The sequence below is a fragment of the Salvia splendens genome, chromosome 16 (genome assembly GCF_004379255.2).
Source record: "Salvia splendens isolate huo1 chromosome 16, SspV2, whole genome shotgun sequence".
Lineage (NCBI taxonomy): Eukaryota > Viridiplantae > Streptophyta > Magnoliopsida > Lamiales > Lamiaceae > Salvia > Salvia splendens.
The window spans coordinates 2,658,389-2,681,523 of record NC_056047.1 but is presented as its reverse complement, the minus strand read 5'-3'; the positions used below and the strand labels follow the sequence as shown (position 1 = coordinate 2,681,523).

The 23,135-nt window shown below is 38.3% G+C and overlaps 5 protein-coding genes and 2 pseudogenes across 6 annotated transcripts; 4 read left to right on the top strand and 3 right to left on the bottom strand.

The window, feature by feature from the left end:
- Positions 1-558: 558 nt before the first annotated feature.
- LOC121771929 (transcription factor bHLH53-like) lies at positions 559-1,375 on the top strand. Its single transcript, XM_042168831.1, has 2 exons — positions 559-1,113; positions 1,211-1,375. The coding sequence occupies exons 1-2, from the start codon at positions 559-561 to the stop codon at positions 1,373-1,375; spliced, it is 720 nt and encodes a 239-aa protein (XP_042024765.1).
- Positions 1,376-2,968: 1,593 nt separating this feature from the next.
- LOC121772606 (alpha N-terminal protein methyltransferase 1-like) lies at positions 2,969-5,615 on the bottom strand. Its single transcript, XM_042169777.1, has 8 exons — positions 5,367-5,615; positions 5,098-5,242; positions 4,772-4,830; positions 4,510-4,629; positions 4,065-4,166; positions 3,571-3,625; positions 3,352-3,449; positions 2,969-3,261 (listed from the first exon to the last, which is right to left on the bottom strand). Exons 1-8 carry the CDS (start codon positions 5,607-5,609, stop codon positions 3,136-3,138), a joined length of 948 nt encoding a protein of 315 aa, XP_042025711.1. The 5' UTR covers positions 5,610-5,615; the 3' UTR covers positions 2,969-3,135.
- Positions 5,616-5,751: 136 nt separating this feature from the next.
- LOC121770862 lies at positions 5,752-8,325 on the top strand (annotated as a pseudogene).
- A 789-nt stretch (positions 8,326-9,114) lies between these two features.
- On the bottom strand, positions 9,115-10,090 carry LOC121771928 (transcription factor bHLH53-like). Its single transcript, XM_042168830.1, has 2 exons — positions 9,372-10,090; positions 9,115-9,285 (listed from the first exon to the last, which is right to left on the bottom strand). Exons 1-2 carry the CDS (start codon positions 9,921-9,923, stop codon positions 9,115-9,117), a joined length of 723 nt encoding a protein of 240 aa, XP_042024764.1. The 5' UTR covers positions 9,924-10,090.
- A 140-nt stretch (positions 10,091-10,230) lies between these two features.
- LOC121771953 (primase homolog protein-like) lies at positions 10,231-13,128 on the top strand. Of its 2 annotated transcripts, none has more exons than XM_042168854.1 (13): positions 10,231-10,643; positions 10,722-10,840; positions 11,096-11,151; positions 11,225-11,276; positions 11,372-11,446; positions 11,570-11,650; positions 11,854-11,934; positions 12,034-12,099; positions 12,179-12,295; positions 12,388-12,435; positions 12,532-12,617; positions 12,740-12,800; positions 12,915-13,128. In XM_042168854.1, the coding sequence occupies exons 1-13, from the start codon at positions 10,448-10,450 to the stop codon at positions 12,975-12,977; spliced, it is 1,101 nt and encodes a 366-aa protein (XP_042024788.1). In that variant the 5' UTR covers positions 10,231-10,447; the 3' UTR covers positions 12,978-13,128. The 2 variants fall into 2 exon arrangements, with proteins under 2 accessions (XP_042024788.1, XP_042024789.1); XM_042168855.1 differs by having other exon boundaries at positions 10,234-10,643; positions 10,725-10,840.
- A 641-nt stretch (positions 13,129-13,769) lies between these two features.
- On the top strand, positions 13,770-20,306 carry LOC121771952 (twinkle homolog protein, chloroplastic/mitochondrial-like). Its single transcript, XM_042168853.1, has 21 exons — positions 13,770-14,198; positions 14,440-14,576; positions 14,776-14,831; positions 14,914-14,971; positions 15,058-15,168; positions 15,512-15,595; positions 15,880-15,960; positions 16,126-16,191; positions 16,270-16,386; positions 16,829-16,876; positions 16,965-17,050; positions 17,140-17,200; positions 17,591-17,773; positions 17,884-18,015; positions 18,254-18,315; positions 18,545-18,628; positions 19,025-19,156; positions 19,407-19,503; positions 19,588-19,722; positions 19,807-19,874; positions 19,980-20,306. Exons 1-21 carry the CDS (start codon positions 13,874-13,876, stop codon positions 20,044-20,046), a joined length of 2,190 nt encoding a protein of 729 aa, XP_042024787.1. The 5' UTR covers positions 13,770-13,873; the 3' UTR covers positions 20,047-20,306.
- A 299-nt stretch (positions 20,307-20,605) lies between these two features.
- On the bottom strand, positions 20,606-22,836 carry LOC121771927 (annotated as a pseudogene).
- Between the last annotated feature and the right edge of the window lie 299 nt (positions 22,837-23,135).

Here is a 23,135-nt window from a genome sequence, read left to right as displayed (position 1 = left end):
AAATTTGCACAAAGCATTCTTCAACTTTTGCATAAGACGGTTATTTGACATAGTCAAATTAACTTCAGCAGTTGGTTTTGGAGAGAGTAATTGTAGGAAACTCTGTTACAGTATATCTTGGTGGCTAATTTTACCAATTAATTTCTTTTATCACAATACGGAGAACTAAAACAATCAAATGTGAATAGAAAAGAAAAATAGAAAAAAAATTAACCTGATGTAAAGTAACGGTTAATCAAAAGAGAATTGCACTTGATAACCCTAATTTCCCCTAATTATAAGGAGAGTAGTTATTAACAGTTATAAAATCCCATCCCATAACCTCCCCTCCCCATTATCTCTCTCTGACACACACTGACACACAGAGCTAAAAATAAGCCTATAGTAGAATTTGTTAAGGTTAATTTCTACTGACATTCAAAGCTAGTGAAGTGATAGTTATTGTCTCTCTATTTTAAGTGTTAACTCACTCACACAAGTTCAATTTTCCCTCCTTATTTTCAACGAACACCCTCCCTTCTTATCTTACGGTTTCGATTCTTGGCAGATTATCCATTAATGGCGTTGAGCTACTTCAACTCCAATTGGGAATTAGATGTTGATCCGCAGCTCCAATCTGTCTTCAACCCCGACGACTACTTGGTGGACCCCATCGACGCCTTCTGCAACTCTCTCCTCTCCGACGACTTACCTTTTGCCGATGATGGAATTCCCTTCGACTTCGATCATCTCAACTCCAACTACTTCCAACACCAATATAACAATCAGCCCTTTCCCCCTTTCCCCAAACGCCAAAAGCTCTGCCATTCCCACCCATTCTTCGCCCCCTTCCAAGATTACTCCATCCCGGAATTTGTGCTTCCTCCGCCGCCAGCGTTTCCGGCGGCGGGTTTTACCATGGGGAGCTGCGAGAGCGTGAGGATGAAAGAGGAGAGCTTGTCCGCACAGAGCGCCGCGGCGAGGCAGAGACGGCGGAGGATCACGGCGAAGACGCAGGAGCTCGGGAAGCTGGTTCCCGGCGGCCAGAAGATGAACACGGCGGAGATGCTGCAGTCCGCCTACAAATACATCAAATTCTTGCATGCCCAAGTTGGACTACTCGAATTCCTCAAGGTACTATTTTAAATGGACAAAACTTATCATTTTTGTTGAATTCCTAAGAATATTCATTTGTATGAATCTTTGCTAACATGATCCATTCTTCTAGAAGGTCAACGATGAAGAAGCATCACTTGAAGGTGAAGAAGACTTGTTCCGGAATCTTCTAGAATCTTCATTGATTCAAGAGAAGTTATACTCCACTGAGCATTGCTTGATTCCACGGAAGCTGTTGGAAAAACATCCAATCGACATTTGCTGGAAAAGCGATCATTGATTTTAGCAAGCAAGCAAGCAAGCGGTTATGATTAACCGTTTTATTTCTAATTGTTTTAGTGTAGTCTAATTTTGATTAAAGTTGTTTTTGTTTAAGGCAACCTCTTATTAGCTTCTGTTGATTCATTGCTTACAAAATTAGGATGTTAGGCTAATTAGGCTCTTTACTTCAGGAAAAAAATGTTGTATTTTTTTCTTAGTATGTAAGTTCTCCTGATCCGAACCCATTGATTTAGTATTTGATTATTGTGTAATCCCAAATGTGATTTATTGAGTGCTCCTGTTTACTTTGTTTGTTTAAATTCTTCATAATTAAAATATTAAAACTGCAATGAGAAGTAATGTACACGAACATTTATTCTGGGCTTTGGGTTTTGCATATTATTAGTATAAATAACACAAGGGCTTTTCCACTTCTTAATATTCTTAATTGAGAAATTTGCAGATGCTTCTGGTTATGCTGCAGTTTGCTTTAGCAAAAGTTAATCTAATATAAAAAATAACTACAAAATAAAAAGTTAAATTTTAGATCTTCAAAATACATCTTTATTAATATTTACTAAAATAGTACTCCCTCCGTCCCACTTAAGATGACACATTTTCCTTTTTAGTTTGTCCTAACTAGGGATGGCAATGGGTGGAAACCCATCGGGTTTACCCTCTTCAGACCCTGATCCTTTAGAAAAAACTTTCACCCGTTGGATAACCCATCAACTGTCACGGGTGGAGTTTTTCACCCAGATCCAGACCCACCGGGTAAAATATACCCGTCGGGTACCCATACCCTCTAACCATCTTAAATTTTCAGCAGCATAACAACAGTAAATATGACAAAATACAGGAAAACAACAAACATATTAAGCAATTCAGCAGCACCATCATTCATCACTTAACATCAAGTACTACCATCAGTCTAATACATGATCAGAGAAGTTCAATATGTGAACTAGCACATAGCAGATTGCACTTGCATCTTGCAAACAGCGCACAAGCATGGCCCCTTGCTGCTACACCTTGCTGCTGAACTTGAAGAGGATTTTGGACTGGGGCTAGGGTTTGGACTTTGGAGAGGATTTTATATAATGTAAAGTTGGGCTATGTTGGGCTGGGCCTAAAGCAAAATGGGCTATCAGTGTATTTTGGATCGGGTCTCCACGGGTGACGGGTTCGGGTCGCGGGTAATGGGCATCCGTTGGGTGAGACTTTTCACCCATTACTAGACCCGGCCCACCCGATGGGTGAGACTTTTCACCCATTAGTAGACCCATGGATACAAGTTTTCACCCAAATCCTCATCCTAATAGGAGAAAAATCCGTCGGGTCGCGGGTAATGGGCATCCGTTGCCATCCCTAGTCCTAACTAAGATGACACATTTCCTTTTTTGGAAACTCTTTCTCTCCAATTAATACACTCAACCACTTTTTTCTTAGCCGGGACGGAGAGAGTAAAATTTATAAAAAGATATTTTGGATTAGAATGAATATAATTATAAATATTTTATATTTATGGTTAGAATCAACCTTTATCTAAGCAAAGTGGTTAATGCAAATACATATTTCAGTTTTAAGAATTTAATTCTTCCACCCTAGGCAGTAAATAATGAACAAAGATTTCCCATATTCCTTCGAGCTTCTTCAAAACAGAATACTGTGAGCTTGAAGTGTAGATAATATGAGTGAAATGCACAACACAAAATTCATGGGGTTTTACATAGAAAATATCTTCTTGAGCAATGGATTATCATCTTCATTCCTTCACTCTTATCTGATGATGCCCGGTCTGTTGACATGTTTCTTTGATTTCGAATTATTAGTTTGCTTCGGCAGATCAGTCGTTAATGCATACATCTTTACAGCGAATAATTCGCCGGGGAATCCCTTTTGATCCTGATAGCAAATGTACGAACGAAACTCCAATGATTCGTGTTTGTGAAGTCGGAAATATTGCATGGATGTTAGACTAGAATTCAGATATACCTTCATTTTGAGAATGTTTAGACCACATCTTTTAAAGAGCTGCTTGAAGTACGAGTCAGATCTTGTAATGCTCTTGTCTTGGTTATCCAACACGAAGCCTACAGAATGAGAATTGGCATCAGATTCATTGTAGAAACTGCAATGAAACTAGCTGTTTCATATGTTAAGATCATAAACGCGTATCCGCCATGCAGGAAAATTGATAGATCGAATCCTTACCACTCTTTGCAATGTTTTCCTTCAAAATAAATAGGCCACCCTGTTTAAGACCGCCCTGTACATTCCATTGATGAAGCATCAGATAATGATTAACGAAATTCAAATAACAGGCTGCAGATACATGAAATTATTTTATAACTAATCATGTTTTAGACATAAACTTGTATTCTCTGCTAAGATAATCTGCATAATATGGAATAATTCTTCCAATTCTGGTTGGAGTTAAATTTCAAGCTCTGAAGATATTAAGATGCATGCTCGTATATGTACTTGTAAGCACACTAGGTTAAAAGACAAAGCTACTTAGTCTAGAAGATTCAAGAAAAATAGGAATGGGTAAATCTAAATGGTCATTGCCAGTATGAATGAGCGTGAGAGACCTTTTGAAACGGACAGATGAGATGATTACTTATACTCAATTAAAACAGAAATAGTTTAGCTCTAGGGAGACCAATTAATATTGTTTAATAAGAGGGGAACAATTAGTCTATTACCTTAGCTCTCTCGAAGAATGACATAAGGTCATCATCTGAAAGATGCCCAATGCACCATTGAATCCATATAATGTCATACCTTTCTGCCTCAGGAGTAAATTCCTAAAATAAGATGTGGAAAAAGCTCAGCAAACAAAAATGTACTCATTTTCATGTTTTGAGAAAAAGAAACAAGGTTATATTGATATGGGCCATCAACCGAGAAAAGTTCACATCATAAAGTAAAACAAGGGCATCCATGACTATATAAAGGAGACCAAAAAATGCATAGAGAGAGTTTTAGAGTTTCCAATAATGATACAATAATCACAATAAGCTAATAAGTTTCACAACCATGGCATTTCCATTTTCCACCGGATTATATGTTGTCTCCATATAAATCATGCATTTCTAAACTGAAGACTAACTAAACAATATGAGAAACTAAAGGCAAATTACATCTTGCCTGAAGAGGAACACAGAAGAAGTTGACAGCCTTATGATCATCTGTGACCATCAAGTTTTCTGGGGCCAAATTTTTCCGAGCAGTATCTAGAAAATGAGAAACAGGCTCGAGAAGGTCAACCTGGATTGAAACATAGCATATTCACAACAATGTCAAGACGTCAAAGATTTTAGCCTTCAGTATGTGTTATATGCAACTACAACTGAGAAAGGCACAAAGTGTCGAGCAGAAGAGAAGATGGAAGTAAGAGAGGAAAGATCACCTCATTAAAATATCTAATAAGAAGATTCTTGGCGATCCTGCCAATCCCGGAGCCACAATCTGCAGGTACAAAATAAAAAATCAAACCTCCAACAAACTGAAGCAATCCTCACAACAAAATCTTTGGGAATACCAATCATAGAATTTCTAGCTGCTTCCATTTTAACACATAATCCAAGCTAATTTACCAATTTACTTGGATGGGCCAATAGCGGTTTCTGTAACTATCTAACTAACTCACAACTTTGCAACACTACTACGCATTCATAAAAATTCAAGCTTTTTTCACTCTATGCTACTATTCTTGGAAGATGGAGGAAATAATACCAAGAGTAACAAGACGTCTTCCTATGCCAGCATCAGGAAATCGTTCCGCCAAAATCGAGTTCAAAAATGCCTCACTACATTCTATATCAGGTTTATTCACATGTCCGTACCCTCCCAGCACTCCATCCACCGTCGCCTCGACACCCTCCTCTTCCAAAAAAATCAAACAAAGCTCACATTTTTCATCAACTAAACAAAATAGTTGCACAAGTAGCCTTCCATTTTTCTTCTATCTCAAACATACACCCTAACAAGCAGAGCTTACTGACCTGCCAGTAGCCGACGCCTTCCGAATACCACTGCGATTTCTTTAGGGGGTCGCCGTCCCCCACCGCTTCCCGCCACATCTCCTCCGCGCTAGTGAATGCGCGGCCGTCAGAGTCCACTCCACCGACGTCCATCTGGATACAGTTCAGCTTACTAATTCCACCTCTTGTCAAATTTGATTTGGGCGGTGACGATGATGGGGGGATTTTGGGAATTAGGGTTCTGTGCAGTAGGTGATGGTACATCCTGGTTTATGGCTTCATTCTGTTGTACCATTAAAAAATTGGATGGACAATATTGGGCTTATTACATGGCCCAATTAAGACCCAAGCCATTTTTTTCAATTTAAAAATGATGATTAAATGGAATTCCGGCAATTTGTTAGAAATGCAAAGCAGAAATGCCTCAGCTTCGTTAGCGAATTTGCTGCAAAGTTGCATAGATAATAAAGCTTATAAGGCAGGAAAAACAATCCAAGCTCAGATTTTCCGCACCTACCAATTTTCAAATACTTTTTTGGTGAATCGCCTGATTGAGCTATACTCAAAATGCGGCCACACCCAGGCCGGCCGCCGCCTGTTCGACAAAATGCCTCACAGAAACATATTCTCCTACCACGCTATTTTAGACTCTTACTGCAAATTAAATGATGTCGGCAATGCGTTTGAAGTCTTTGATCAAATGCCGGGGAGGAACGCAGTTTCTTGGAACTTGATTATTAGTATGCTGTCAAGAAATGGTCTTGAGGATAAGGCCTTGGCGGGTTACTACGCAATGAGGTTGAATTATTGCCCACCCGCTTCACGTTGGCCAGTGTATTGAGTGCTTGTGGGGGTTTGGGCAAATTGGCGTGTGGCAGGGAGTGCCATGGAATTGCTACGAAGCTCGGACTCAACGCGAATTTGTATGTGGGGAATGCTTTGTTGGGAATGTATATGAAGTGTGTTTCTATAGAAGATGCGGTTATGGTGTTTGGGGACTTGCCGGAACATAATGAGGTGTCGTTCACTGCAATGATGGAGGGGTTGGTAGGAGCTGATCGCGTGGATGAAGCGTTTGATATGTTTAGATTGATGCATCGAGAGAGGATCATAGATTGTGTGTCTCTTTCAAGTGTGTTGAGTGTTTGTTCCAAATGTGAATTTGGTGTAGATGATGATGGCAACGAAGGGAAAAGGCATGTGATGCATGGAGCACAGATACATGGGCTTCTTGTTAAAGTTGGTTTCTTGGGAGATTTGCACTGGAACAACTCGTTGCTTAACATGTATGCAAAGCTTGGATGTATGGACTGTGCAGAGATATTGTTCAACAGTTTGTCTCAAGTCAGTGTTGTTTCGTGGAATGTTATGATCGCAGGATATGCCAAGGGATACCATTTGCAGAGGGTGATCGAGTGTATGGAGAGAATGCAGAGCTGTGGGGTTGAGCCTGATGAGGTCACATGTGTTAATATGCTTGCTGCCTGCTTGAGAAGTGGTGATATTGAAACGGGGCTTCGAATTTTCAATGGTATGTCGGTGCCAAGTTTGGCCTCGTGGAATGCTATGCTGTCGGGCTATTCCCAGAACGGATACCATAGGGAGGCGGTGATGCTCTTTAGTGAGATGCAGTTTAGAAAAGCGAGGCCTGATCGAACTACATTTGCTATAATTCTCAGTTCTTGTGCTTCCATGGGGCTTTTAGAGGGCGGGAAGCAGATTCATTCTGCCTTGTGGAAAGCTGAGCTTTCGATGGATTTGTATGTTACGAGTGGAGTGGACTGATTGTTGTTTACTCAAAATGTTGCAAAATAGAAGTGGCAAAAGCTATCTTCAACATGGCTCCCAAATATGATATAGTGTGTTGGAATTCAGTGTTGGCAGGTTTGTCCCTTAATTCAATGGATGCAGAGGGATTTAACTTTTTCAGGTGAATGTTCCGTGAAGGCATGCTACCGACTGAGTTTTCTTACGCTAGCGCACTGAATTGTTGTTCGTCTTTATCATCTCTCTCACAAGGGAGGCAGATTCATGGTCTGATAGTGAAAGAAGGACACTCAAATAATGTTTATGTCTGAACTGCTCTGGTTGACATCTACAGCAGTGTGGCGACGTGGATGGGGCCAGACGGTTCTTCAATATGATGGTGTGTCAAGATTTAGTCACGTGGAATGAGATGATACACGGTTATGCTCAAAACGGGCGCAGAGAAGAAGCTGTTGATCTATTTAAGAACCTGATCACATAACTTTTGTTGCTGTCTTAACCGCCTGCAGTCATTCTGGATTAGTAGATACTGGTTTGAAGGTGTTCAAATCAATGCAGCAAGAATATGACGTAGAGCCGCTTAGTGATCACTACACTTGCATAGTCGACACCTTGGGCCGTGCTGGCCGGTTCAATGAAGTCAAAGAAATCATAGAAAAGATGCCATACAAAGATGATCCTATTGTTTGGGAGGTATTACTGAGCTCTTGCAGGGTTCATGGCAATGTGAACTTGGCAAGAATGGCTGCAGACGAGCTTTTCCGTTTGGACAGTGGTAACTCTGCCCCGTATTCCCTCCTAGCCAATATGTATTCCTCATTAGATAGATGGGATGATGTTAAAGATGTCAGAGATATAATGGGAAGACAGCAGGTCTCCAAAGAACCAGGCTACAGTTGGGTTTGAAACTGGCACCTGTCGTTCGGGAACGATGAGGCTCAGACATCTGTTGAAGGAGATGCAAGATTAAATATTGGCTCCCAGTTTCAATCAACACTGAATGGAGAAAGTAATCACTGATCATTGTAATGGTTTATTCTTCATTCATTTTCAGCTTCTGCAGCCATTTCCATTGGTTTCTAAATTCTTGATGTTTGCTTTGCAGGCTTCACTGAGATCATAATAGATTTTACTTCTCTGGAGTTGGTAATTTTAGTGGTGTCCAGGTGAAATTATGATCTCAAATAAATTAGTATTTTTTTTCATTATTCAGTGTATTGTAATTGTAATTGTAATTGTAATTGTAATATCAAGTGAGGGTTAATTTTACTAAAATATAGTAGTACTATTATTTGCAAAACTTGTTAGTAAATATTATTGCAAAAAGGTTCAATTTGTGGATACATTACTTAAGACTTAGTGTAACTCTTCCGATTTACATGGAAGTACGGATCCTGCAATTTGATAAATCAAAATATCGAGACATAGTGGAACTAAAAAATTATAAAATAAATAGATAAATTAGTATGGTTAAATTAATTATGCACCTAAGAAATATTAAAACAGTCTCTCCTACAATCACTCAAAAAAATTAACTGCTTAATTTCCTTTGACTATGTCAAATACGTCTGTTATTTTTTGAAGAACCAAAATATCAAGAAAACATGCTAATTTCCGATGAATGATTATAAATAATTAGGAAACCCTACGTCTTGAAATTCTTCTCATTGCGGTTGTAAGATTGCGGTTATAAGATTTTATTTATGACGAATTTAAACACACACTAAATTCTAGTAGTAAATGCACAAGCAATTGCATTTGGGATTACTCAATAATCAAATAAATCAATGCTCATTGTTTGTCAATAAAGTTAGGATCAGGAGAACTTACAGTAAGAAAAAAACACAGCATTTTTTCCTGAAGTAAAGAGCCTAATTAACCTAACACCCTACTCCAATTTGTAATGAACTAAACGTAAGGCAGGCAAGAAGAGGTTGCCTTAAAACTATAAAAACATTAATCAAGATTAGCCTAAACTAAAACAAATTTAAAAATGAAACGGTTAATCATAACCGCTTGCTTGCTTGCTAAAATCAATGGTTGGATAATTTTCCACCAGCTTCTGAGGAATCAGGCAATGCTCGGTGGAGTAGAGCTTCTCTTGAATCAATGGAGATTCTAGAAGATTCTGGAACACTTGTTCACCTTCAACTGATGCTTCCTCTTCGTTGACCTTCCAGAAGATTGGATTATGTTAGCAAAGATTCATATTCTTAGGAATTGAAGAAAATGATTGGTTTTGTCCATTTAAAATAGTACCTTGAGGGATTCGAGTAGTCCAACTTGGGCCTGCAAGAATTTGATGTATTTATAGGCGGATTGCAGCATCTCCGCCGTGTTCATCTTCTGGCCGCCGGGAACCAGCTTCCCGAGCTCCTGAGTCTTCGCCGTGATCCTCCGCCGCCTCTGCCTCGCGGCGACGCTCTGCGCTGACAAGCTCTCCTCTTTCATCCTCACGCCCTCGCAGCTCCCCATGCTGAAGCCAGCAGCCGGAAACGCTGGCAGCGGTGGCGGCGGAGGAAGCACAAATTCCGGGATGGAGTAATCTTGGTAGAATGGCTGGGAATCGCAGAGCTTTCGGCGTTTGGGGAAATGGGGAAAGGGCTCATTGTTATATTGGAAGTAGTTGGAGTTGAGATGATCGAAGTCGAAGGGAATTCCATCATCGGCGAAAGGTAAGTCGTCGGAGAGGAGAGAATTGCAGAAGGCGTCGATGGGGTCCACCAAGTAGTCGTCGGGGTTGAAGAGATTAACACCTAATTCCGCCGGCGCAAAGGAGTCCCAGTTGGAGTCGTAGTAGCTCAACGCCATTAATTGGAATTGGATACTATATTAATCTGCCAAGAATCGAAACCGTAAGAGATAATATAGTTGAGAATATGGAGGGAAAATTGAAGTTGTTGTGACTTGTGAGTTAAAAGAGAGAGACAATGAATTGAATGTCAGTAGAAATAAACCTTATCAAAAAATAGGCTTATGTTTAGCTCTATATGTTTTGTGTGGGTGACAGAGAGAGATAATGGAGAGATGGGACTTCATAGCGGCTAACAACCTCCGTGTAATTAGCAAATATAATTAACAATAATTGACTGCAATTCTACAGTGATTAACCGTTATTTAACATCACCTGTTTTTTTCTTCACCTTTATTTTATTTTCTTTTTAAAGAATTTTAACGAGAGAAAAAAAAGAAAATGAAAAAAGATAAAAACAATAGCCAATTAATTACTCATATAGTGCGAGAATTTCAAGAAACGCTTTAAACCGAAGTTTTATCTTCTTCCTCAGCAAGCAGCTGCATGCTCAATTCACCATTGTCGAAGGCGGAAGCTTGAGATGCCTCCTACGGCGCTCCTCCACCGGTCACCACCTCCGCCGCCGTGCCTCGTTGCTTCCAACACTTGGCTAAATTTGCTATCTTTGGAATGCCCCAACACTTACTTGCCCTACTCTGCTGAATTAGTCTCAGGAATTCCGTTAAAGAGTAATGGGTTTCGATGTTTTTCTCACCCCCCTTTATCCAAGCCAACAGGTATTCTTCACTCACTTTATATCCTCCTCTCTTTCTTTCTTAATTGTAATTTCTTGGCTCTTCTGTCGATTGAATTAGCAGTCGATATGGATGTGGAGAAAACTGATTCAGCTAAACTGAAGCCAAAAATTGAGGCCCTCGGAGTAAAGTTCGAATCTTGCACACCTGGCCAGTTTGATCTCTTGTATTGTCCTAAGGTATTTTACTGTCTCTATTTTTACTTATATATTTGGAAAAATAAATCTCTATTGCTGGATAAGTTACTATGTTCTATTATAATTCATCGATTTCCTCTAAAATTGATAGAGAATGTCTTAGGCTTCTACCACTTTTTTATCAAAAAGATTTGTAGTTGGTCTCATAGTGTAAGATATAAATTTCACCATTTCCAGAACTCTGCCTATGTCTGTCTTGTTATCTGTTAATGTTGATGGATTCTTCATTTGCATCAGTGCAAAGGGGGGCGGTCGATTCAGAGGACGCTGTCGTTTCACATCAGCCAAAGTTGGTGAGTTGCATTTTGGATAGTTATGGTAAATTAGTTGATTTTTTAGAACATTTGCTGATATATACGAAAACAGGAGTTATGCGATATGGAGGTGTTTTGATCTACAATGTGGATGGGCCGGCCAGGTTTCGTGATATATGGTTTATATTACTTCTCCTTAACTACTCTTTTTGAGCATTGGAGCCGTGCTCCCTTTTCCGGATAGTAACCTTGGTTCCAGGTCTTTGCAGACAACAATAAGGAAAATCCTCGTGTCAGCCGGGAAAATCTGAGGCTTGAGCCTTTGGATAATGAGGTATGACAGTCATTTTTTGCTGCACAGCTTTGCTATCTGAAAAATGTGGAGATTAGGCTCTTTGTAACTTTAATTAACACTTGGACGATTGTTGATGATACGTTTCCTTTTGGTATGGTGCAGTTGCTTGGATACTTTGCTGAAAGAATGATATCAAAGGAAACACTGCAGAGGAATAATGTCATGCAAGTTGTTGGTGGAAAGGTAAGAAACCACTTTTACTACTAACTCATTCCATCGTATATTACTAAATCGAGTGAAACTTATAAACTTCTTGGTCTCGATTTCAACTATCTTGGTGATGGAGATTCTTAGTCTTGTTTGACGATGTCGATAACAATCTCTTTGCATTTTTATCGAGGCAATTCAATGTGTTAAGGAATATAAGTTTGTTCTCTTCAATGCAGAAAATCATTGCTTTTCCTTACAGACGAAATGGACAGCATGTTGGCTGCAAATACCGGACACTTGATAAAAGGTTCTGGCAGGTACTCTCGTTTAAGTGCAATGCGCTGACTTCTTACTTTCGCGCATGAATGGTAAATTGTTAGTTTTAATACTTTTTGATATTTGCCATGAATTTTCAGGGGAGAAATACGGAGAAGATGTTATATGGGATCGATGACATTGTGGACGCAGATGAGATCATTATTGTATGCACTTGATTACTTAAAGTTCTCTATAGTTATCTCCTTGTTTTCACTACTCTGACCTCCTCCTTTCTGTTTACAGGTTGAAGGCGAAATAGACAAGCTATCAATCGAAGAAGCTGGTTATTGCAACTGTGTCAGTGTCCCTGGCGGTGCACCACAGACAGTTTCAGTCAATCGAATACCATCAAAAGAAAAGGTTACTAACTTATGATCAATGTTGAAATTATTCTTCTTTACGGTTGCCTTTATAGTAAATTCACTTGTATCGTTGTGTTTTCGTTACATCAGGACACTGCCTTTCAATACTTGTGGAACTGCATAGACTATTTCGAAAAGGTTTGAGATATTCTAAAACAACGAGAGTAACAATAATACCATACTTAAAAATCTGCATGAACATGAGATTCTTGCATTTCTTGATCTTTCTTTCAGGCGTCTCGTATAATCCTGGCAACTGATGGCGATGCACCTGGCCAAGCCTTAGCTGAAGAGCTTGCTCGTCGTCTTGGGAAAGAAAGGTTATATTAGGGCATGATCTTGCCTCATCAAACGTTGTTTTTCCTTGCATCGTGTCACGTTTAAAAAACATTAAAAAAGGATCTTTTTCGCTGATTTCTACATTTCTTTTGCCTGCCATTAGATGCTGGCGTGTGCATTGGCAGAGGAAAGATGAGAGCAGCTCGTTCAAAGATGCAAACGAGGTTTGATCACTAGTGTTTTACACGATCTTTCGTTTCCAGAGTCCCGTTTTTAGTAATGATCGACCTCTTTCTTCGGTATAAAAAGTCCTCAAATTATGTTATCTTGTTATGCAGGTTCTAAAGAGTCTTGGTGCAGATGCTCTAAGAGCTGCAATTGACAAAGCAGAGTTATATTAGATGCTTAATTTAGAGTAATCAGGTGTAGCTGTTTGACGAACTTGTGCAAGCTAGATTTTGATTATTTATAAGGGGATCTAGATTTTGATTGTTTGAGGATGATTTGTTCTAAAAATATTCAATTGGTAATTCAATTTGACTACATTGGCAACTTACCGGAACTGATGCAGCAACAGCCTTACTGCCCGTGCTCTGTCGCTGCGATTTTGCCTTAAGTTACGAGGCTATTTTGTCAACTTCGGTAGAGAGGGTCTCTATATATTTTCTAGAAACACATGTACAAGGAGTACTATTTTTATTTAAAATGTATGCATGAGAGTTTACTCTTTGCCAATGCCGGAAGATCAAGACAGTTGGTGACCTGTTGATGACAAGAGAGCCGACCGCTAAACTACGGTCATAATTATAACAGTCCTAAGGTAGCGAAATTCTTGTCGTGTACGTTCTGCCTAGCATGAAACGCGGAGAAATCCCCTTGACTTGATAGGATAGAGAATCCTAGTTTCCAGATATAATAAACCTAACGGTACAAAAAGCAATAAGTAACACCAAAAAACAATTATCCCATAATAATTTATCTAAATGGGCCGTTGAAGATATCAATCAAATTGGGCCAGGCCTATTTCATTTACCATACAATATTTATCGCATAGTACTATTAATCTAAGTTGGCTATTGAAAACAATAATTAAATTGGGCCATGCCCTTTTAATTTCTACTTTATAATAAGGATAAACACGATTTTTAAATTTATTACTAGTATATATTTATTTTATCAGAAAATAATCGGAAAATGGCGTGTGCTCCTTAAACCCTTCCTGCTTCACTCCCGCCTTCCATGGCAGCTGAAACCTCACTTCTCTTTCTTGCTAACAACAACTCTCTCTCGTGAAACTATGCTTTTCACACCGCCTCGTAAACTTTTGCTGAGTCCGTCTTCGAAGAGTGGTAGAATTATCGTTATGGGTTCGAAGAATTTTCTGCTTCTGAAATCGCCGGCTGCTCCAGCTACTTACGCCTGCTTACACTCGCTCCATGATTCTTCTTCTTCTTCTTCTTCTTCTTCTTCTTCTTCTTCTTCTCTGAGAACATTTATTTTTGACTCGTACACTCGGAAATGCTCAAGGCTTTTTGCCTCTCCGAAGCAATTGCAGCTGAGTTGTCAGAGGGCTAATGGCTACAGTTTTACGCCCTATGCCGCCTTGCCTATTCCGAGACCTAGTGAGTGTTTGTTATTTTATTTTTTTTATTTGATTTTTTCTGCCAATATTTCGAGTTTGTTTTGTTTTCTGAATGGATTGCTTTTATTGATTATTTCTCCGGTTTACTAATTGGATTTCTTTTATTGATAAAATCTCGCTTTTTTGTTAACCTCCTTCGTTTTATTGGTTAATCGAATAAATTGGAAGTGTCTGTGAATGGCTAACATAGAATTGCCATGTACTTTGATTTGATTGTGTAGTTTCTGATGTTGAGTCTCTGGAGAAGCAATTCGTTGATGATAAGAAGCTGATGATATTGAAGCAGAAGTTGCAGGAAATTGGAATTGATGGCAGTTCATGCATGCCGGGCCAATACAATGGTTTAGTTTGTCCAAGTGTATGTGATTTTTTCAGGCTTACTGGAAAATTCTGTAGGATTTTACATGTCTAAGAGAAATATTTGTAATTTTAGTTTGACATTCTATAAAGAAAAACTATAGAGATGCCATGGAAGTTAGATGAGCTAATGTTGATATCATTCTTATCATCAGTTGCATACTTGCATTTCCTTTTTATTGATTTGCTGCATTTTGTAGTGTAAAGGCGGAGAATCGAAGGAGAAAAGCCTTTCGCTTCATGTCGATGAAGATGGGTAATTCCAGTATTCGACCTATATAATATGGTCTTCTTGTTTTACTTTCAATAGCTGTCTGATATATTCCTGTATGTCATAGTGGTGCAGCAGTGTGGACCTGCTTTCGTGCTAAATGTGGGTGGAAGGGTGCTACCCGTGTAAGCTTTTGAATTAAGCTAACCTAAGCTAAGCACATCTACTGATTCTTTCTCATTTGCTCTTGCTCCTGCTCTTGTGCTTTTAGGCCTTTGCTGGTGTAAACTCAACTTATTCAACAATGAATAGAACCAAAACAAAGCAACCAATAAGAACAATCACAGAGGAGAGTTTAGGACTGGAACCTTTGTGTAGTGAGGTAATTATTGTTACTATCATTACGATCTTCGTACTCTCCTGTCCCATGAGCTTGAGAAATTACCTGTTGTTGACTATACTTTTACTCATGAGCCTGGAATCTTTTTCAAGTACTCTCTGACTGATGTCAAGTAAAATGATCTGTCGGTCTGCAAGGAAATTTATAGGCTTCTTAGTTACTTTATAGGCTGCTATTATAGGTGATTGTCGATTAGTTGTGTCCAATTACTCTCCTCTTGGGTGTATAATTTTCTCTGTTGTACCATTTATTTTGGTCTATTGTACAATAGAAGTACTAGCTTCTTAAAAAACTGATTCATTATGTGGGTTGAATTTTCTTCCAGCTACTAGCATATTTTGCTGAACGCATGATCTCTGGAGAAACCCTGCGGAGAAATGCTGTTATGCAGAAAAGGACAGGAGATCAGGTGCATGATTTGTACTTGTATTTGAGAATGCTGCAATTTTATATGGCAAAACATGATCAAGAATTCATCTTGATTACATACAATACTGTTCAGTCATCAAGAGTAATTAAGACTATGTTATAACCTGGCTCCAAAGTTTGAAGAATTTTGCCCATGACATGATTGTCTTATTGGGCCTTCATGAGGACTATTTGCATCTAAGTCTTTTTAATCGTATTGTTATTTTGCTGTAAACTTGTTATGTTGGAATTTCTTGACTAACTTTTGGTGATTATTTTGGGTAGATTGCTATTGCTTTCACTTACCAAAGAAATGGAGAGCTTGTAAGCTGCAAGTATCGTGATATTAACAAAAAGTTTTGGCAGGTATCTAAATGTGTTATTGGTTTATGACCATTTTATTTATTCCTCATTGATCTTCTGAAACAAAATGTGGGGCCCATCATTGCATTTTCTTGATTTACCGTTCTGTAATTTTACATTTCAACTGTGTCATCTGACTTGTCTCATAATGTTCTACTGTTAATGCAGGAAGCAAATACTGAAAAAGTATTTTATGGACTAGATGATATAAAGGAAGCAAGCGACGTCATAATTGTAATTAACATTCTTCTACTGGGTATATTCAGTTAAGAGTAACTGGCGAGAACTAATGTTTTTGTGATCTTATATAAGGTTGAGGGTGAAATGGACAAGCTTGCTATGGAAGAAGCAGGCTTCAAGAATTGTGTGAGTGTTCCTGATGGTGCGCCTCCAAAAGTATCGGCAAAGGAAGTGCCTGCAGAAGAAAAGGTACTCTTTTCTATCTTATTTTTCAACCCCCCACCCCCAGAAAAAAAAGAAGATATATTGACATTGAGTCATGGGTTGGAATCCTTTCTGTCCAAATGGTTAGTGTACTATTTTGGTTTTCAACTTCATTTTGGAACTTTCTGCATGAGCTCTCTTGTCTTATGCCCGTTGCATCAAATTCTGTGCTGCATACAAGGGGGTCAATTTGTTGCTAGGTTTAATGTGTAAGACAACCTCTCTGTTCTTGTACCATCTTTGAGTTGCACCTTTTCAAATGTACGCACTGCTCCAGATAGTTACATTGTTCCTCAGGTGCCATACCCTATGTAATAAGTTTAGATCAATGGCAGTGGACGTAAATGCATTATTATGTGTTTAAGTGTCTTAATAAATTTTTTGTTTGACCTTTCCTAATCTCTCTGTATGTGTTCTTTGAAGCTAGGACACGAAGTATCAGTATCTATGGAATTGCAAGGCATATACTGAAAAGGTTCATTACCTCACCATTTTGTTATTTTTCTTAATTATGCATGCAAGTGTGAAGTGGCAGAATATAACACCATTGTTCTGATTTCAAGGCATCTCGCATAATTCTTGCAACTGATGCTGATCCTCCTGGTCAAGCCTTGGCCGAAGAACTTGCACGACGCCTTGGAAGAGAAAGGTATTTCATAGTTAATCCCTTGTATGTGTTATCATGCTTATGGTCTCTTCTGAAAAGCAAATGAAATCATGGTTTGTTTGGTGAATCAGGTGCTGGAGAATCAAGTGGCCAAAAAAGAATGATACTGAATATTTTAAAGATGCAAATGAGGTTAGAATTACTGCTTTGTACTTACAAAATCCAGCTCTGTTATATTACTCATCTATATTCAAAGCTGAAGATTTCTGGATCCGTAGATTATAAACTCTTTAAAGTCCTGCAAGTTTAGTAACTGCTTTGTTGTTTAACTCGTTTTACTGGATATAGATCCCATCTCCAGCATATATGCAATAATGGGACATAACTTTATGGTCTTAAAACCGTGTTCCGAAGGGGTTATTTGATGCTAATTATGCATTATAATTGAAGCTTAGCTTAAGGCACATAAAAATAATTCTGCAAGCAAGTATTATTTTTGGTTCATTCTGAAATATCTTGTTATGAATGATGACATGGTTGCATTTTGGGTTTCCTTGTTAATTTCTTCTTTTGTAAATATAGGTGCTTATGTATATGGGCCCTGATGCACTGAAGGAAGTTATTGAAAATGCGGAGCTTTATCCAATAAGAGGGTTGTTTAATTTTAGAGATTACTTTGATGAGATCAATGACTATTATTATCAGTCTCTTGGTTTTGAGCTTGGTGTTTCAACAGGATGGAGGGCCCTCAATGAATTGTACAATGTAAGTATGACAATTGAATGCTTATTGAGTTTACAAATTACAAGGCAGTTTATGTTTGTCTACCACCTTGTCTGTTTCTGTTTATTTTCTAAATGCCTTCTTTGAGACAGGTTGTACCTGGGGAATTGACAATTGTCACGGGAGTTCCAAATTCAGGCAAGAGTGAATGGATTGACGCTCTATTAGTCAATCTCAATCATAGTGTAGGCTGGAAATTCGCACTTTGTTCGATGGAAAATAGGGTAACCTATTACATGATGTTTTTTGGTTGCTGTCAAGTTATAAGTATCATTCTCCTCATATGAATTTTTTGGTTGTTGTAATGTTTTATAATTTAAAGGCAAGTATTATTTCTTAACAAATGTAGACACAGAGATACACATGCACACAAGAGAGAGGGAGGAGCTCTACCTTTTTCTTTTGTAGATTCATACATGTAACCTTAATCTCTATCTCATTCGTGATTCCATGGATTTCTAGGTTAGAGAGCATGGAAGAAAACTTTTGGAGAAACATATAAAAAAGCCTTTCTTCGATGTTAGGTATGTGAATGAGCTGTCCTAACTTTTCTATCTTTCATATAAACTGGAAAACTCAATCCCTCCTTTCCTGTCTTTGTACACTTTACACTGTTTTTTCGTTTGTTTTGTGCAGAATACATATTATACCATATTACATCAGCATGCAACAACTTTTTCAGTTTCTTTATTGTGTATTCTCATTTGCCCCCTGTCTGTTTTTCTCTTGTTTCTGGTTTTTTCTGATAAACAGGTATGGGGAACGTGTTGAGAGGATTAGCACCGAGGAACTGGAGCAAGGAAAAAAATGGCTCAGCAATTCATTTTCTCTAATAAGGTTACTTTGTTAGGTCATATGCATGTGTAAACACGTAGATGCATATCATATTATCATTACATAGGAACATTCTTGAGGAAATGCAACTTCTGTATGCTGATTCTTTTTTTTTTGCATGCACATAATTGGGAAAAACACCAGGAAATCAATCAACTAATTAGTCAGATATTTCCTTAGTATTAGCTTCATTTGGGTCAGAACTATTGGCTGAATTAGTTATTTGCGAGGAAATGGAGTGGGAAAGAGATGAAGAGGATAGAATAAAGTTGTTATTTGTGTAACAAGCGAAACATGTCATGGAAATGTAGTTTCTTGGTAAAGTTTTTCATGCCTATATTTTCATTTTCTGGAGTGGAAGGTCTGATCATAGCTTTTATTTTATGGGTGATAAAACAGGTGTGAGAACGATTGCCTTCCAAGTATAAATTGGGTTCTTGAACTTGCAAGAATAGCAGTTCTGCGCCATGGGGTTAATGGGCTCGTAATTGATCCATACAATGAACTGGATCATCAACGCCCTCCTAATCAGTAAGTCATCTTGTTTTCACATCAGAATTCGTCCTTGTACCAGTTGTATGTTACTGTAATAAATCTATTGAATTGCAGCAAATAAATAATCTACCGTTTTAAACCGTATTTTATTCGACAAGACAATGAGAGCCTCTACGGACGAAAAATTTGTAATAAGTAGGATAGTGAAAAACTGCTGAAATGATGAAAAAGGGATGTTGATGTAATTTCCGATGCATATTTTCTAATCCATCATGATATGGAACAGGACCGAGACTGAATATGTGAGTCAGATGCTGACCAAAGTGAAGCGGTTCGCTCAGCATCATTCATGTCATGTTTGGTTTGTTGCTCATCCAAGACAGGTTAGAACTTGCAAAACCTCATCGAGACGACAAAACTTGGTTCTGGTATTTTTCTTGTAATAACCTCTTAGCTTAATGTGCTAGTTGCATAATTGGATTGGAGGCCCTCCGAATATGTACGACATCAGTGGGAGCGCACACTTCATAAACAAATGTGACAACGGGATTGTTATCCATCGTAACAGGGACCCGGATGCTGGCCCTATGGACTTAGTTCAGGTCTGCACAATTATGATGTTATCACAGCTCTTGACACTGTCATATATTTGTTGCCAATTCTTTAACAAATGTTTACGATTTCAGGTTTGTGTGCGGAAAGTACGTAATAAAGTTATAGGAACAATTGGCGATGCATATCTGTCATATAATAGGTACAACTACAACCTCCTCTATGACTGGCTTATCGCGACTAGCTGAATGGCGAAAATCGTCTATTGTGATTATGTATAGCTGATGGTTTGACGACATCCTATCAGGGTCACTGGTGAGTACTCGGACATTGATGTGACGGGCTTGCTTTCTAAGCACAAGCGTGGTCCGTAAGGCTTGAGGTTCGTGGTCTGCTAGAAGCTCGAAGTTTGTTAAATTAAAGTTATGGTTCGAGGCTGGCCATCGTCTCTCTCTCTCTCTCTGTATGTTTGTCCAGGTTAGCTAGCCAATTTTGTGTCTCGTAGTCGTAGGCCTGGGATTGACATCATTGATTTCTGTAAATACAAATATCATTATTGGCTGAATCAAGGCTGTATATTTATTTAAACTTGTATTTTCCATGTTTTCTATGAAGTTCAATTAATTTAAGTACAGCACTCCTAAGTTGCACAACAAATGAATTATTTGAAAGTACAACAAATAAAGTTCAAGATGATTGGGTACTACCACCACCGGCCATAAAAATATTGGAATTTTAAGTTGAATTCCAAAATTTTTGTTCAAATTAATTATTAAGTTGGAATGATGGTTATTATTAAAGTTAGCAAAAGTGTCTCTCTGATTCACGTGATAAAATATTTATACTATGAATAAGTTGGAATGTGTAGTTTTTCATTTAGTTATGTCGTTCATTCATGTTGATCAGTTCGCTTAGGTCTTAGGTTTACGTGCTTTAAAATCTTGTATTTCCTCGGAGTGCCTCAACTGATTTTCTAGAGATCTTGCTTACAAGCTCGTCCTCCATCTTAAAATATCTCCCAAACATTCTCTGTGACCTTTCTTAGCACAATCAAGAGGCTTGTGATTATTTTCAATAGATGCTACCCGACCAATTTCGACATATTCTCTTTTGGGGAAACATATAGGTGTTCCAATCTGCATGATGGAAGAATGCAGACATTATAAGAGATAGATTGTAGTGTAGAAAAAAGTGTATAAACTAAGATGTCTAGAAATATGAGACCATCTAACTACTCCATTCCTTTTGAAGTGATTTGAATCCCTAGTTTTATTTCAGATAGAAACTCAATATTTAAGAATTTAACAGCAAGCAGAAAATTGAAAGGCAGTTACTCCCTTTCTTTCTTTACTTGAAAGCTTCTCCAACTTCAATGTCATTTCAGATAGAGGAAACTACCAGGGAACTGGTTAAGTATAAAGCATTTAACACATATCAAACAGCCAGAAGTTCTCTAGACCCAAATACTGTGTATTAATAGGCAAAGTTTACTTGGAGCATTACCTTTATAGTGCCGTCAACGACATGAACCCCTAATAAAATTGGGTAGGTCTTGTTGATAACACAGTCCCGCGCAATCTTGAGGACACAAGGGAAAACTGCTTCCTCCGCAGCTTCCCTCTTCTTTTCCTCCTTAAGATTGTCTATGTAAGCCTTGAATTGATCGAAAAGGTGGTATATAATGTCAGCTATGTTTCTCAGCAAGTTCCTGAGCCTTTGGTGTTACTTTAACATCAAAAGCTAGTATAGTCCCATATTCATTTTCCTTATCACGCATGGCAATCACCTTCTTCACATCCTTCATGTGTACTGGACCAATACTTATAGCACCGACGGGTATGTTAACTGCCGGAGTCTCCAAAAAGTCCAGCAATGCTTCTAAAGACCCAAGTGTAGATGCCTGAAGAAAAACCCCTTTACCACTTTTTGATATCCTCCTCCTTAGAGAATTTACATACTCCATAGCAGATTTTTTGATGCTCTCTATATCATCATTAGGCCCCACAACATACAGACTAGCTCCTGCACTAGCATGCTCAAGTCTCTGGAGAAAGAAAGGGGGAGAAGTATTAGCCAATGCAACTAGCACAACAGAAGAAACAAATCAATCACATCACGGTTACCTGTTGTGCAGCAATCTTGATACACTGAGCAGCCTTGATTTCTTTGTGATGCAAATACTTTCCCTGTAATGAAATAATGGGAATGTTAAATTCAATCTGTAAATTTATCACTTCCAGACGTATGCTTTGATCCCAACACAAATCTATAACAAGATGGCAACTCTTACAATCGTAATCCAACAAATTCTAGGAATACTTGCATGCAGAAATAGGTAGCTTAGCAATAATAGAGTATGAAGTTTCACCTTGTCTCTGATCTCCCTAATGGGGTGGGGTGTTAGCAATGCTCTAATTGATGTTTCAATTGCTCCCTGCACCGAAAAGGCCAGTAGAATGCTTGAGAGTAACTTCTCCAAAAAATAGAAATGAAACAGGGAATGCATACCTGCATGCTACCAACAACTATTTTATCTCCTTCATGAAGCACACCATTTACTAATACCACATCAATGGTGGTCCCATGTCCTTCAACCACCTTAACATCCAAAACAGTACACTGGCAAAGTTTGAGGGTAAATGGTGAGAATTCCCATTGGAGTATCATTCTCATTCTAAAGCAGTAGTAGTATGTAAGGGAACAAACCTGCACTTTCTCTCTATATGTAAGCCTTTTAACCATTGTCTTTTGAGCCCATTTGACCAGCAGTAACAATAAATCCGGGATGCCCTCGCCACTGTTTGACAATGACCAACAAGCCAAAAATTATAGCCTCGAGCGAGAGAAATTAAGAAATAGTAGTAAACCAGATAGTAAAACCTTATGGCACTTGTTGGTACAATGTTATACGTTTCCCCCATTTCTTTGTTCTTATAATACAACTCTGCATTGAGGCCCTGCTCCTTAACTCAGTGATAATCTGTAACAGAAAACCGCATTAGATAAGAACGAAACTTCTTTTGAACATCCACATTCTCCAGTTTTTGTGGCATCACTGAAGTTGCTTTCTCATCCAAGCAAACTTCTCCATCAGCAAATCCACTTTTTCCTGGCAATTTCAAGTCAGCTTCATCCCAACCTTTTGGCATCCCCATCAGCTCCATTATTGGCTGAATACAAATATCATTATTGGCTGAATCAAGGCTGTATATTATTTGAACTTTTATATTCCATGTTTTCGAGTTTTCTATTAAGTTCAATTAATTTAAGTACAGCACTTTTAAGTTGCACAATTGCATTATTTAAATTACAATTTTTGTTTGAATTTTTTAAGTTGAATTCCAAATTTTTTGTTTAAATTAATTAATATTAAAGCACTTGATAAAATTTGTATACTATCAAGAAGTTATGGAAAAACCTTGCTGTCTTACTAATTTTTGAGATCTAATTATTTCAAGAAGTT

Coding starts and splice junctions, on each gene's coding strand:
- LOC121771953 (XM_042168854.1), top strand. CDS start 10,448: ATGCCTCCTACGGCGCTCCTCCACCGGTCACCACCTCCGCCGCCGTGC. Junction 11,935..12,033: donor TTGATAAAAGGTTCTGGCAG/GTACTCTCGTTT, acceptor ATGAATTTTCAG/GGGAGAAATACGGAGAAGAT. Junction 12,801..12,914: donor CGTTCAAAGATGCAAACGAG/GTTTGATCACTA, acceptor CTTGTTATGCAG/GTTCTAAAGAGTCTTGGTGC.
- LOC121771952 (XM_042168853.1), top strand. CDS start 13,874: ATGCTTTTCACACCGCCTCGTAAACTTTTGCTGAGTCCGTCTTCGAAG. Junction 15,596..15,879: donor AGAAAAGGACAGGAGATCAG/GTGCATGATTTG, acceptor TATTTTGGGTAG/ATTGCTATTGCTTTCACTTA. Junction 19,875..19,979: donor GCATATCTGTCATATAATAG/GTACAACTACAA, acceptor ACATCCTATCAG/GGTCACTGGTGAGTACTCGG.
- LOC121772606 (XM_042169777.1), bottom strand. CDS start 5,609: ATGTACCATCACCTACTGCACAGAACCCTAATTCCCAAAATCCCCCCA. Junction 4,630..4,771: donor TTATTAGATATTTTAATGAG/GTGATCTTTCCT, acceptor GTTTCAATCCAG/GTTGACCTTCTCGAGCCTGT. Junction 3,262..3,351: donor TAAACATTCTCAAAATGAAG/GTATATCTGAAT, acceptor ATTTGCTATCAG/GATCAAAAGGGATTCCCCGG.
- LOC121771928 (XM_042168830.1), bottom strand. CDS start 9,923: ATGGCGTTGAGCTACTACGACTCCAACTGGGACTCCTTTGCGCCGGCG. Junction 9,286..9,371: donor GACTACTCGAATCCCTCAAG/GTACTATTTTAA, acceptor ATCTTCTGGAAG/GTCAACGAAGAGGAAGCATC.
- LOC121771929 (XM_042168831.1), top strand. CDS start 559: ATGGCGTTGAGCTACTTCAACTCCAATTGGGAATTAGATGTTGATCCG. Junction 1,114..1,210: donor GACTACTCGAATTCCTCAAG/GTACTATTTTAA, acceptor TTCTTCTAGAAG/GTCAACGATGAAGAAGCATC.